A 12,809-nucleotide genomic window follows, 5' to 3' on the forward strand; every position below is an offset into this window, starting at 1 on the left:
GGATTCTGTTTATTGGAGTGTGTCTCCTCTTTGATTGTTATCTTTATTATCATGAGTTGTGTGATTGAGAGGAAGTAAGAGGAGAGTATTAGATAGAAATATCATAAATATTGATTAGGTGCAAAGTCTGCAAACAAGAGGTTGTCTACATAGGACTTCAAACTAATATTAATATAGTGGATTTCCTTCCTGGCTTGGATGCCCCCATATGTAGGTGACGTTGCACCGAACTGGATTAATAAATAGCTTTTGTTATTTACTTCCTGCAATTTACTTTAAGTTATTTATTGTTGTTTGTGTAGTTAATGTCTGGACATTGACTTCGACATCTTAGTGTTCTGACATCGTATACGACATATGATCTTTACAAGCCATAATTTTAATTGGCATCAGAGCAGGCACCCTGTTCTATTTTGGGTGAGCTCCAGGGAAGATATTTTCTGGTACTACGGATAAGGAAGGATAATTTGTTAACAGACCCCTTATTTTGGCTGACACCAACTATGATTACTGGAAGGCGCGTATGATGGCTTTTATAAAATCTATGGATAGAAAAACCTGGAAAGAAGTTATCAAAGGTTATGAACACCCTGTGGTGAAGGACAACTGATCTGAAGCCAGAATAGGACTGGTCTAAGGAAGAAGGTGAACTTTCTCTTGGAAACTCCAAAGCTTTGAACGCATTGTTTAATGGGGTTGACAAAAATATATTCAGATTAATAAATACATGTACCATGGCCAAAGATTCATGGGAAATCTTCAGAACCACTCATGAAGGCACATTAAAAGTAAAAATGTCAAGACTTCAACTTCTCACCACCAAATTTGAAAATCTCAGGATGAAAGATGGCAAGTGCATTCATGATTTTCACATGAATATTCTTGACATTATCGATACATCTAGTGCCTTGGGAGAGAAGATGTCAGAGGAGAAGTTGGTTAGAAAAATTCTCAGGTCATTGCCAAAGAAGTTTGACATGAAGGTCACAACTATTGAAGAAGCCCAAGACATTTGCAACATGAGAGTGGATGAGCTTGTTGGGTCAATTCAAACTTTTGAATTGGCTATTAGTGATAGATCTGAAAAGAAGAACAAGAGCATAACTTTTATCTCTAACACTATTGATGAAGAGGTTCCATATGAGTTGGAGAATGATGAAGGAATTTCTAATGCTATTGCGCTTCTTAGAAGGCAATTCAATAAGGTGTTGAAGATAATGGATAGGAAGCCATGACCAAATGTCAAGAACATGTCATTCGACATCAGTTAGAACAATGATTTTGAGAGAAAATTAAGAAAAGAGGATAAGCCAAATCAAGGAAAAGGTATTCAATGTCATGGATGTGAGGGTTTTGGTCAAATTAGATCAAAATGTCCCACGTACCTCAAAAAACAAAAGAAGGGCTTGTCTATTTCTTGGTATGATGATGATTCTAAAAGTGAACCTGATGATGAAACTGCTAAGCATGTTACAACCTTCACTGGTAGATATGAATTTGATGAAGATTCCTGTGATGCGGAGGTCTCTTAAGAAGAATTGGTTGTTTCCTACAAAGGGCTTTGTGCTAGAAGTGAATAGGTTTGTAAGATAGGAGAAAAGTAGAAGAGAATCATAGCTCATCCGCAGGCTGAAAAAGAGAAACTTTTATCTACTATCTTTGATCTTCAAAATGAGGTAACCTTATTGACTTCTAAACTTGAAAACATGATCAAATCCATAAGGATGTTGAACAATGCGTCTGATATGTTAGATGAAATTCTTCAAGTTGGAAAAATGGCTGGAAACTTAAAAGGTATAGGTTTTAATTACCAATCTATAAATGAACAAGGAAAAACCCTTGTGACAAAATTTATTCCTTTTGAAAGGAAGTATGAGCTCACAATGTCCGTCCAAATGCTACAACATCCTGCCAGACATCAAGAAACTCAAACTAAAGCCAAGTTCTTGCCTTGGAAATGCCATTATTATGGTAAATATGGTCATATAAAACCTTTTGTTACAACCTGTATGGTTATCCTAAACATCCAACACAACCCAGGGTTTATCATTTGATGATTAAAACTAGAAATGAATGGAAACCTAAGGTTATTGATACAAGTCTTATAGCCCATATTTCTTAGAGCTTCATCCAGAGAAGACTGATACTTCGACAATGGATGTTCTGAATATATGACAGGGGTTAAGAAGTATTTAGTGGACATTAAGTCTTATTCCATCAATTCTATCGCAATTGGTGATGGAGCTAAAGGTGAAATTAATGGAGTAGGAAAGTTAGTTTATACTGGACTTCCTAGACTAGATGATGTTCTTCTTGTGAAAGGATTGACTGCAAATCTGATAAGAATTAGTCAATTATGTGATCAAGGTTTAAAATTCAATTTCACCAAGTCAGAATGCTTGGTTACCAATGAGAAAAATGATGTTCTAATGAGGGGAACTAGGTTTAAAGACAATTGTTATTTGTGGGTACCATAAGAAACTACTTCTTCCACATGTTTAATGTCCAAGGAAGATGAAGTCAAGATGTGGCACCAGAAGCTTGGACATATGAATCTTAAAGGTATGAAGAAGATTGTGTAAGAAGAAGCTATTAGAGGTCTACCAAAGCTCAAAATTGAGGATGATAAAGTGTGTCGTAAGTGTCAAATTGGGAAGCAAATCAAGATGTCACACCCGGAGTTGCAACATCATACTACTTCCAAAGTTATAAAACTTCTTCATATAGATTTAATGAGGCTGATGCAAGTTGAAAGTCTTAGTGGAAAGAGGTATGTCTATGTGGTTGTTGATGATTTTTCAAGATTTACTTGGGTGAACTTTATCAAAGAAAAATCAGATGCTTTTGAGGTTTTCAAAGACCTTTGTCAATGCCTTCAAAAAGAGAAGAAAAATGTGATTGTTAGAATCAGAAGTGACCATGGCAAGAAATTTGAAAATTTCATTGTTTTTGAATTTTTCTCTACTGACGGTATTGGTCATGAATTCTCATCACCCATCACTCCTCAGCAAAATGGAGTTGTAGAACGCAAGAGTAGAACTCTACAAGAATCATCTCGAGTAATGCTTCATGCAAAAAATCTTCCTTATCATTTTGGGCTGAAGTTATGAATATTGCATGCTATATTCACAATCGTGTCACTCTAAGAATTGCTACATCATCTACACTCTATTAATTATGGAAAGGGAGAAAACTTAATGTTAAATACTTTCACGTGTTTAGGAGTAAATGTTACATCCTGGATGACCGAGAACAAAGGAGAAAGATGGATCCCAAAAGCGATGAAGGGATATTTCTTGATTACTCTACAAATAACAGAGCTTATAGGGTTTTCAACTCAAGAACCAGAGTCATAATAGAATCCATTAATATTGTGGTTGATGATTCAACCATTGAGAAAGTGACAGATGTCGACGAAGATGTTGGAACATCATCTCAGCAGAGTAATGTTCCAGAAAATGAGTCTGACTTTGAGTCCAACATTAAGCCAGCAAGTACTGAACCAGATAATCCTCAAGCCAACAAAGGTCCCTCCATTAGAATTCAGAAAAATCATCCAAAGGAACTCATTATTGGAAATCTTGATGAAGGGATCACCACTAGATCCAGAGATGTGATATCTAATTCTTGCTTTGTCTCAAAATTTGAACCTAAAAATGTGAAGGAGGCCTTAACAGATGAATTCTGGATTAATGCTATGCATGAAGAACTAGGTCAGTTCAAAAGGAATGAAGTGTGGGACTTAGTACCCAGGCCTGAAGGAACAAATGTTATTGGCAGAAAATGGATTTACAATAACAAATCTGATGAAAAGGGAATTGTGACCAGAAACAAGGCTAGGCTTGTTACTCAAGGATATATCCAAATTAAAGGAGTTGATTTTGATAAGACTTTTTCTCATGTTGCTCATCTTGAATCCATAAGATTTCTCGTAGGAGTGGCATGCATGCTAAAGTTCAAGTTTTTAGATGGATGTGAAAAATGCCTTCTTGAATGGATACTTAAATGAAGAAGTATATGTTGAACAACCCAAGGGGTTCATAGATCCTAGTTTTCCATACCATGTTTACAAACTAAGGAAAGCTCTATATGGATTGAAGCAAGCACCCAGGGCTTGGTATGAAAGGTTAGATGAGTTTCTTCTCAACAATGGCCACAGGAAAAGGGGAATAGACAAGACCTTATTTGTTAAAGAAGAGCATAGTAAACTCATGATAGCTCAAATGTATGTTGATGACATTGTGTTTGGAGAGATGTCAAACCAGATGGTCCAAAGCTTTGTCAAGCAAATGCAATATGAATTTGAGATGAGTCTTGTAGGTGAATTAACTTGTTTTCTTGGTCTCCAAGTTAAACAAATGGATGATACTATCTTCATTTCTCAAAGCAAGTATGTTAATAATATAGTGAAGAAGTTTGGCCAAGAAAATGCTAGTCAGAAAAGGACACCTACATCAACACACTTGAAATTAACTAAAGATGAAAAAGGTGTTGATGTGGATCAAAGTCTGTACAGGAGTATGATTGGTAGTATTTTGTATCTCACAACTAGCAGATCAGACATCACTTTTGCTGTAGGAGTATGTGCTAGATATCAGGCTGAGCCTAAAATTAGTCACATTACTCAAGTGAAGAGGATATTTAAATACATCAATCGTACTAGTGAGTATGGCATGATGTATTCTTATAACACTAATTCCATGCTTGTAGGGTATTGTAATGCTGACTGGGAAGGTAGTGCTGATGATAGAAAAATCACTTATGGAGGATGTTTCTTCTTGGGAAACAATCCTATCTCTTGGTTCAACAACAAGCAAAACTGTGTGTCCTTGTCTACAACTGAGGCTGAGTACATTGCAGCAGGAAGTATTTGCTCTTAATTGGTTTGGATGAAACAAATGCTAAAGGAATATAATGTCAAACAGGATGTTATGACATTATATTGTCACAATTTGAGTGCAATCACTATATCCAAGAATCCCATTCAACATAGTAGGACAAAGAATATTGACATTTGTCACCATTTTATTAGGGATCTTGTTGAGAACAAAATCGTTACTCTTGAGAATGTGGCCACCGAGAAGCAACTAGAAGATATATTTACTAAGGCTTCGGATGCAAATTAGTTTGAGAAGTTAATGGGCGAATTGGGAATTTATACTTTTGAGGAGTTATATCAATTATAGGTTTGGAGGCGTGCAATAAATACTTTCTATTCCTTCCATTTAGTGGTGCACGATATTTCAGGGAAATCATTACAAACTTTCCATAACTTACTTCCAACACGCCATCAACTCTCGTTTACCTACTTCTTCGATCTCATTCTCTCTAAACTCAGAAAACTGTTCAACAATGCTCTTACTTATCCTCATCTGCCAACACCCTCTCATACCATCAATCTCAACATAAATTTTGTCGAAGACAAAGAATCCAAGATGTCTAAAGCCTCAGAATTAACACCCAGAAAAAGTTACAAAGATCAAGTGGCCCTAACTCCATCAAAGGATAGGGTTACACATGCAAATTCCAGAAAGCGTTCTTCAGATGTTATCATCGATGCCAATCCCATATTTGTTGTTCTAGGACGTGTTCCAATAAAGAGAGAAACTAAAACTCCCTCTACGAAAAAGGGTTAAGCCTTCAAAGGTAAGTGAAGCCTCTACCCCCTATGTGTCAGTTCAAAAACTCCCTAGTGAGGTTAAGAATGTTGAATCTTCTATTGCTGAAAAGAAACCCCATACTATGACAAGTTTGTATCTTGAACCTATCAAAACCCCTAATGTAGAACCAGATGTTGTTACCTCTGCTAAAGGTCATGTCATCGCAAATGTTGTGGGTAGTGTTGGAACATCTGAAAATCTGCCTCTGAAACTATAAGTCTAGATAACCCTAGAGCTGAAAAGACCCTAGGTTAATCTAGTTTGAATGTTGCTGTTAATGACACTGTTGATAAAAGTATTCATGTGTCACTCTCTAAAACTCCGGTTGCTGACCCTGAGTCTAGTGTTGTGCCAGATGTCACAACATCCTTGGCCTAACCTGATCATCCTATCAAAGCCACTCAAGAAAACTCTCATGGTGAGTCTGACAATGAGTCTGTTCCTATTGAGTCTCCTAAAAAACGTCAAGAGGATGTGTATGATAAGAACTCCTAAAAGGATGTGTTTGAAGCCAAATTAATTGGTGGTGAGAAAGATAATTATGATGATGAAAGTATGTCTATTAAAGGTGTGAAGGGTATGTCCCACAAAGAAGACAAATAGGAAAGTGTTGGTGTGGAGAAGTATCAGTCTACTGATATTGTCAATATAGATGATCTAGATTCTGATGATGAGCCTATAGGGAAGAAATTGGCCCCTGGTATTGCTAAAAGATTAAAGAATAGGAAAGGGAAGGTTATTGTGTCTACAACCAAGCTTTCTAACGCATCCAAGAAAAGTGTTGGTGTTGGACCTGCAAAAGAATGGAGCAAAGTTGTGACTCCTGCTACCAAGAAAAGGTCTATGAAAAGGAAGGAAATGCCCTAAATTGAGTCTGAGTATGACATCAAACAAATTATTCAAGACATCATGCCTTCAACTAAGAAGGGAGTTGCTGAGAAAAAGATTCCTGCAAATGTGCCTGAAGTTCCCATCAATAACATTTCGTTTCATTATGTGGAAAATGTTGAAAAGTGGAAATATGTGTACCAAAGAAGACTAGATTTGGAAAGGAATCTTGGCAATGATGATCTTGAATGCAAGGAAGTGGTGGATCTTATTGAGGAGGCTGGTTTGATGAAAAGTGTTGCTAGTTTTGGCAACTGTTATGAGATGTTGGTGAAGGAATTCATTGTGAACACTGGAGAGATAAGGAGTTAATCCCCAGGTAACCACTTCGAGCCTAGAAGTAGGAGTTTCTTTCGGATCTAAAAAAGCCTTACGCTTAACCTGAGGCAGGGTAGTGTTCAGTTAATCTGAATACACATTCAAGTTAGAAGATAAAATATTCCATATGAGGACCAACCACATGATATTCTTCGTACACATTTGAAGTCTCAAAAGGAACCTTGCAAAATCCAAAAGTTATGTTGGTTATTCTTCAATGACCATGGACTTGGCAGTCACGATTTTTCAAAAAAAAAGAGTCCGTTAAGTCAAACACTATTGCATGCCAAGATTCAGATGATTCAGAAGACATGGTGGTTATGGTTGCGATTACAGATGAGCATGTTGATACCAAGATCTGGTTTCTCGACACCGGCTGTTCGAATCATATGACTAGTCAAAAGATATGGTTAGCATATTTCGCCGAGTCGGAGAAGAGCAAGGCCAAACTTGCAGATAATAGCTCATTGCAGGCAGAAGATACTAGCAACATAGTTATTCAAAGGAGCAATGAAGCAAAATCTATAATCAAAGATGTACTCTATATAGCTGGAATAAAGTGCAATCTGCTAAGTGTTAGATAACTAGTCAAAAGGTTTCTAAAAGGTTATTAAATATGGAGTTTTAGAATTGTTTGGCACCCATAATATTTTGGTCTTAAAATCTCCTCTGTCAAAGAACATGGTATTTAAGACCATGGTTAGTTCGACTAAGGTACAATGCCTCAAAATAGTTGTCGACCACAAGAATTGTTGGTTGTGGAATTTGAGGTGTGTCCACTTGAATTTTAGGTCACTCAATTAACTAATCACTCAAGATATGGTAACTGGTATACCAAGTCTTGAGATGCCCAACAAACTCTGTGAAAGTTTCTTAGTAGGGAAGAAATCCATAAAGTCTTTCGTTTTGACTATGCCAATGAGATCCTCTTGCATAATAGAAGTAGTACGTTCAGATGTATGTGGCCCATTTGAAGATCATACCATTGGCGGAAATAGGTATTTTGTCTCATTTATTTATAAGTATAGTCGAAAGCTTTAGATCTATATGATCAAGCGAAAGGACGAAGTATTTGAAATCTTTAAGAGATTCAATATGATTTTCAAAAACCAGAGTGAAAAGAAGATCAAGGTTCGACGAACAGATAGAGGTGGTGAGTACACGTGTAAGATGTTTAAAGAGTTTTGTGCAGAACATGGTAACCATCATGAGGTAACTGCTCCTTACACGCCTCAACATAATAAACTAGAAGAAACAAGAAACAAGACCATATTGTATATGGCGAGATGCATTCTGAAGTAGAAGAATTTGTCAAAATCCTTATGGAGTGAAACTGTTACCACTATTGTTTATATTTTGAACAAATGCCCTACCAAGAAGCTAAACAACAAGGTTCCTGAATAAGTATGGAGTGGAAAATGGCCATCAGTGAATCATCTGAAGGTGTTTGGCTCTATTTTCTACAATAATGTTATTGATGCAAGAAGAAGGAAGCTTGATGATAAAATTGAACACATGATTCTGGTAGGATATCACAAAACTAGAGCTGACAGGCTATTCAATCCAATCAATGATAAAATCTTGATGAGCCGTGACATTGTGATTGATGAGAATTTTGCATGGGATTTGAATTCAAGTGATGCGACTAACAAGTCATTGATGGGCTATGAAGTTGATGAAGAAATTAGTGAGCACGAAGAAATTCCAGTCAATAATGTTCCAGACACTGTCGAAGTTGAAACAGACAATCGAGATGGTGTGAATAGAACAAACCAAAGACCTCAATGTACCAGAGTTATTCCAGCAAGGCTTCAAGACTATAAAGTGGTTGGTGATGATGAAGTCACAACAGATGGAGAATTAGTTCATTTTTCCTTACTTGAAGGTGCTGAACCAATCAACTATAGAAAGGCCTTCAAAGATAAACAATGAACGTAAACTATGGTCGAAGAGTTAAAAGCGATCGAAAGAAACAACACATGGGTGTTCGTCAAATTTTCACCACATACAAAAGCTATCAAAGTGAAGTGGGTGTTCAAGTTAAAGCATAATGATAATGGGTCGATAGCAAGATATAAGGCAAGATTAGTAGCTTTAAAATTTCTTCAAAGAGTAGGACTCGACTAATCTAAAGTATATGCACCAGTAGCAAGATTGGAGATTGTTCGATTGGTGGTAGTCTTGGCATGTCAGCAAGACTGGTCGACATTTCACTTAGATGTGAAATCAGAATTTTTGAATGGTCCTCTAGATGAAGAGGTATATATCGCATAACCTCATGGGTTTATGATACAGGAGGAAGCAAGGAGAGTATTTAGGATACACAAAGAACTCTATGGCCCCACGCAGGCACCAAGGGCATGAAACAAGAAGATTGACTCATACTTGGTCGAATTAGGATTCATCAAATGCAATTATGAGTATGATGTCTATGTCCTGGTTGTGGAACAAGATATAACAATCATCTTCTTAAATGTCAGTAACTTGTTAGTAACTAGAAATAACTTGGAAAACTTGTCGAATTTCAAAGAGCTGATGAAGAAGGAATTTGAAATGTCTGATATGGGAAAGTTGACGTACTTACTACGAATGGAAATTTAAATGTCAAAGAAATGTATGGTGCTACATCAAAGAAAGTATGTCAAAGAGATACTCAAGAGATTCAGGATGGAAGACTCGAATCTTGCATCCTCACTTGTCGAACCAAATCTTAAGCTGGAGAAGCATGGAGATGAAGACAAAGTCGATGTCAGTTTGTTCAAATAAGTTATTGGATCTACGAGATATGTATGTAACACTCGACCTGATATAGGTTTCTCCGTCGGATTAGTAAGCAGATACATGGATGAACCAAAGGTGTCGCACATGAAGGCTGCAAGAAGAATCCTAAGATACTTAAAAGGATCGACAAACTATGGAATTCTATTTCGACAAGATTCTAAAAGCAAAGAAACTATTATTAATTACTATTTAGATGTTGATTGGTGTGGAGACAAGGAAGATCGAAGAAGTACAACTGGTTACTTCTTTCAAGTATTTGGTGCCCTAATCTCTTGGTGCTCGAGAAAGCAACATGTGGTGTCATTATCATCATGTGATGCTAAATATATAGCAGGATCTTATGCTGTTTGTCAAGAAATTTGGATCAGATATGTGTTGGAAGAGATGGAGGTCGAATTGAGATACTCAAGAGATTCAGGATGGAAGACTCGAATCTTGCATCCTCACTTGTCGAAGCAAATCTTAAGCTGGAGAAGTGTGGATATGAAGACAAAGTCGATGTCACTTTGTTCAAACAAATTATTGGATCTACGAGATATGTATGCAACACTCAACCTGATATAGGTTTCTCAGTCGGATTAGTAAGCAGATACATGGATGAACCAAAGGTGTCGCACATGAAGGCTGCAAGAAGAATCCTAAGATACTTAAAAGGATCGACAAATTATGGAATTCTATTTCGACAAGATTCTAAAAGCAAAGAAACTATTATTAATTACTATTTAGATGTTGATTGGTGTGGAGACAAGGAAGATCGAAGAAGTACAACTGGTTACTTCTTTCAAGTATTTGGTGCCCTAATCTCTTGGTGCTCGAGAAAGCAACATGTGGTGTCATTATCATCATGTGAGGCTAAATATATAGCAGGATCTTATGTTGTTTGACAAGAAATTTGGATCAGATATGTGCTGGAAGAGATGGAGGTCGAATTGAAGAAACCTCTGATGATATAGATCGATAATAAGTCAGTCATTAATCTTGCAAAGAATCCAGTTTTGCATGGAATGAGTAAGTACATTGAGTTAGGTTTCATTTCCTAAGGGAGAAGATAAACCATGGTGAACTTGAATTGAGGCATTGCTTGAGTGAAATACAATTGACCTACATTTTTACCAAAGGACTGAAGATCGACAAATTCCTAACTTTGAGAAAGAAATTAGAAATAGTTCAGCTCGAATATGATTAGTTTGTGTTTGACAACTTAGACTATAAGGGGGTATGTTGTGATATAATCTAAGTTGTAGCCCAATCCCAAGATAGTTAGGGTTAGGGTTTGTTATGTTAGTTACTTAGTATACAAGTAATATATATATATATATATATATATATATATATATATATATATATATATATATATATATATAATTGTAATTCAATTATAATAATATCCAATAATAACAATCATTATTCTTCACTTTTTCTCTCTTTCTCTCATCACTAAAAAGTGTCTCACGCACTAACAAAATACACGTCCTTCTCTTCTCTTTTTCTTGTATCAATCAATGCATCAAATCTCTTATTTTCTCACATCTTTCTCTCTTTTCACACTCTTTCTCATTTATTTCTCTCTTCTCACAACCAATGAAAACCTAATAATAATTATTAACCATTAAATATATTGTATATTCAATTATATATTGTAATGAATAAATTACTCAACATATTAAAATAGCAATATTAAACTATTTAGTTTGTTGATCAAATATATTAAATGTATTTTTTGTTTCATTTCCAACACATCTAAGTGGCATTTTGACGAGACAACTTGATTCTTCTTTTTATTAATATTTGACCATTTTAAAATATTATGTGATTATTTTTTTGTGATACTCCATTTTTTAATCATTTTTTGGTCATTTTAAAATAAAAATGTGATTATCTTATTGTGATAACCCTATTTTTATTAATAATTGATCATTTTAAAACATTTAATTTGCATATTAAAATATAAAACTCATTATACCATTTATTTTGCATTCTCAATAAAATTGAGTGTAAAAGGGGCATAGAAGATATTAGAATAACCAAATATTCCTCACGTTTATGGGCGCACACGCTCGCACGCGCACGGTAATTTAATTTTGTTGAAAATTTTAAATTTAATGTATATATTGCAGATATTTAATATTTAATAAAAGATCATGTCAAAACTTTAGTAATAATTTTTTAAAATAATTTAGAAAAAAATTCTTCTCATTATTAAATATAATTTAATGATCACTTCATATATTATCAATATTATTCATTATAGTATATAAATATTTTTAATATTATATACAAGATGAAATGATTAAAATGATTAAATGATATTCTTCATTTTGTGAACTACGCTTGTTATGCAATCGGTTTCTAATCGTTTCACCTTTTAAAATGAGTTTTCACTATGGGTTAAGCTGCTCACAAAGTAAATTGCAAAATATTGACATCATTGTTGTTATGATGGGTCATGGAATTTTGATAAAATAATGGGTGCAGTGTTAGCCGCGCCAAATCATAACTAGAATTTTTTTTATTATAATCGACCCATATCATTGCAATCTAATGATTATAGGAGATGGGATGGATGTTACCGTTATCAATTGTAATTTAAGTAAGCGTCAAAATAACTTGACTTCATTCAAGACAACTCTAGCTTTGATAAAAAAATCAATAAGGTCATACAATATACTTTCTTTTATATTTAACTTTTAGATTTTGTATTTTAGATATATTTTTTTAATACTATTTATTTATCATAGAGGTTGTGGCCTCTCTAAACGTTTCAATTTTAGGTATGTGATTCCAGTAAAAACACATTATTTGAAAGAGAGAAAATGTGTGTATACTTATGGTATATTATTCTATATACTATTTAAAAAATAGTGTGTAAAGTAATAATTTTGAGAAAGAGAGAAAAATCTATAAATTTATGATATCCTTGAATAATTTATTTAAAATAAAAATAAGAATTTTTTTATAAAAAAATAACGAGAATGTTTCAAAGTAGGAAAAGAGAAAAATTAGATGGTATAAATCTAAGATGTTTGATCTTTTTTATTCTGACACACTAACGTTATTCTCATAAGTTTTAATTATGTTTTTATCAAATTGTTGATGGAAATATTTTCATTGCTCAATTATTACTTTTAAGAACACTGTCAGATCTACCAAATCTATAAATAA

General features: G+C 34.7%; 1 protein-coding gene and 1 pseudogene across 1 annotated transcript; both read left to right on the top strand.

Moving 5' to 3' along the window:
• Positions 1-503: 503 nt before the first annotated feature.
• LOC127131794 (uncharacterized) lies at positions 504-3,110 on the top strand (annotated as a pseudogene).
• A 1,248-nt stretch (positions 3,111-4,358) lies between these two features.
• LOC127131796 (uncharacterized mitochondrial protein AtMg00810-like) lies at positions 4,359-6,527 on the top strand. The gene is made up of 2 exons (XM_051060700.1): positions 4,359-4,866; positions 6,313-6,527. Exons 1-2 carry the CDS (start codon positions 4,359-4,361, stop codon positions 6,525-6,527), a joined length of 723 nt encoding a protein of 240 aa, XP_050916657.1.
• Positions 6,528-12,809: the final 6,282 nt, after the last annotated feature.

Source organism: Lathyrus oleraceus, chromosome 3 (assembly GCF_024323335.1).
Source record: "Lathyrus oleraceus cultivar Zhongwan6 chromosome 3, CAAS_Psat_ZW6_1.0, whole genome shotgun sequence".
NCBI classification, from domain to species: domain Eukaryota; kingdom Viridiplantae; phylum Streptophyta; class Magnoliopsida; order Fabales; family Fabaceae; genus Lathyrus; species Lathyrus oleraceus.

What these genes read in the sequence shown, in the direction of transcription:
- LOC127131796 (XM_051060700.1), top strand. Translation starts at nt 4,359, where the DNA reads ATGGATGATACTATCTTCATTTCTCAAAGCAAGTATGTTAATAATATA. An exon ending in TGAGTACATTGCAGCAGGAA is followed by an intron (nt 4,867 to 6,312) that starts GTATTTGCTCTT and finishes TTGTCAATATAG; the next exon opens with ATGATCTAGATTCTGATGAT.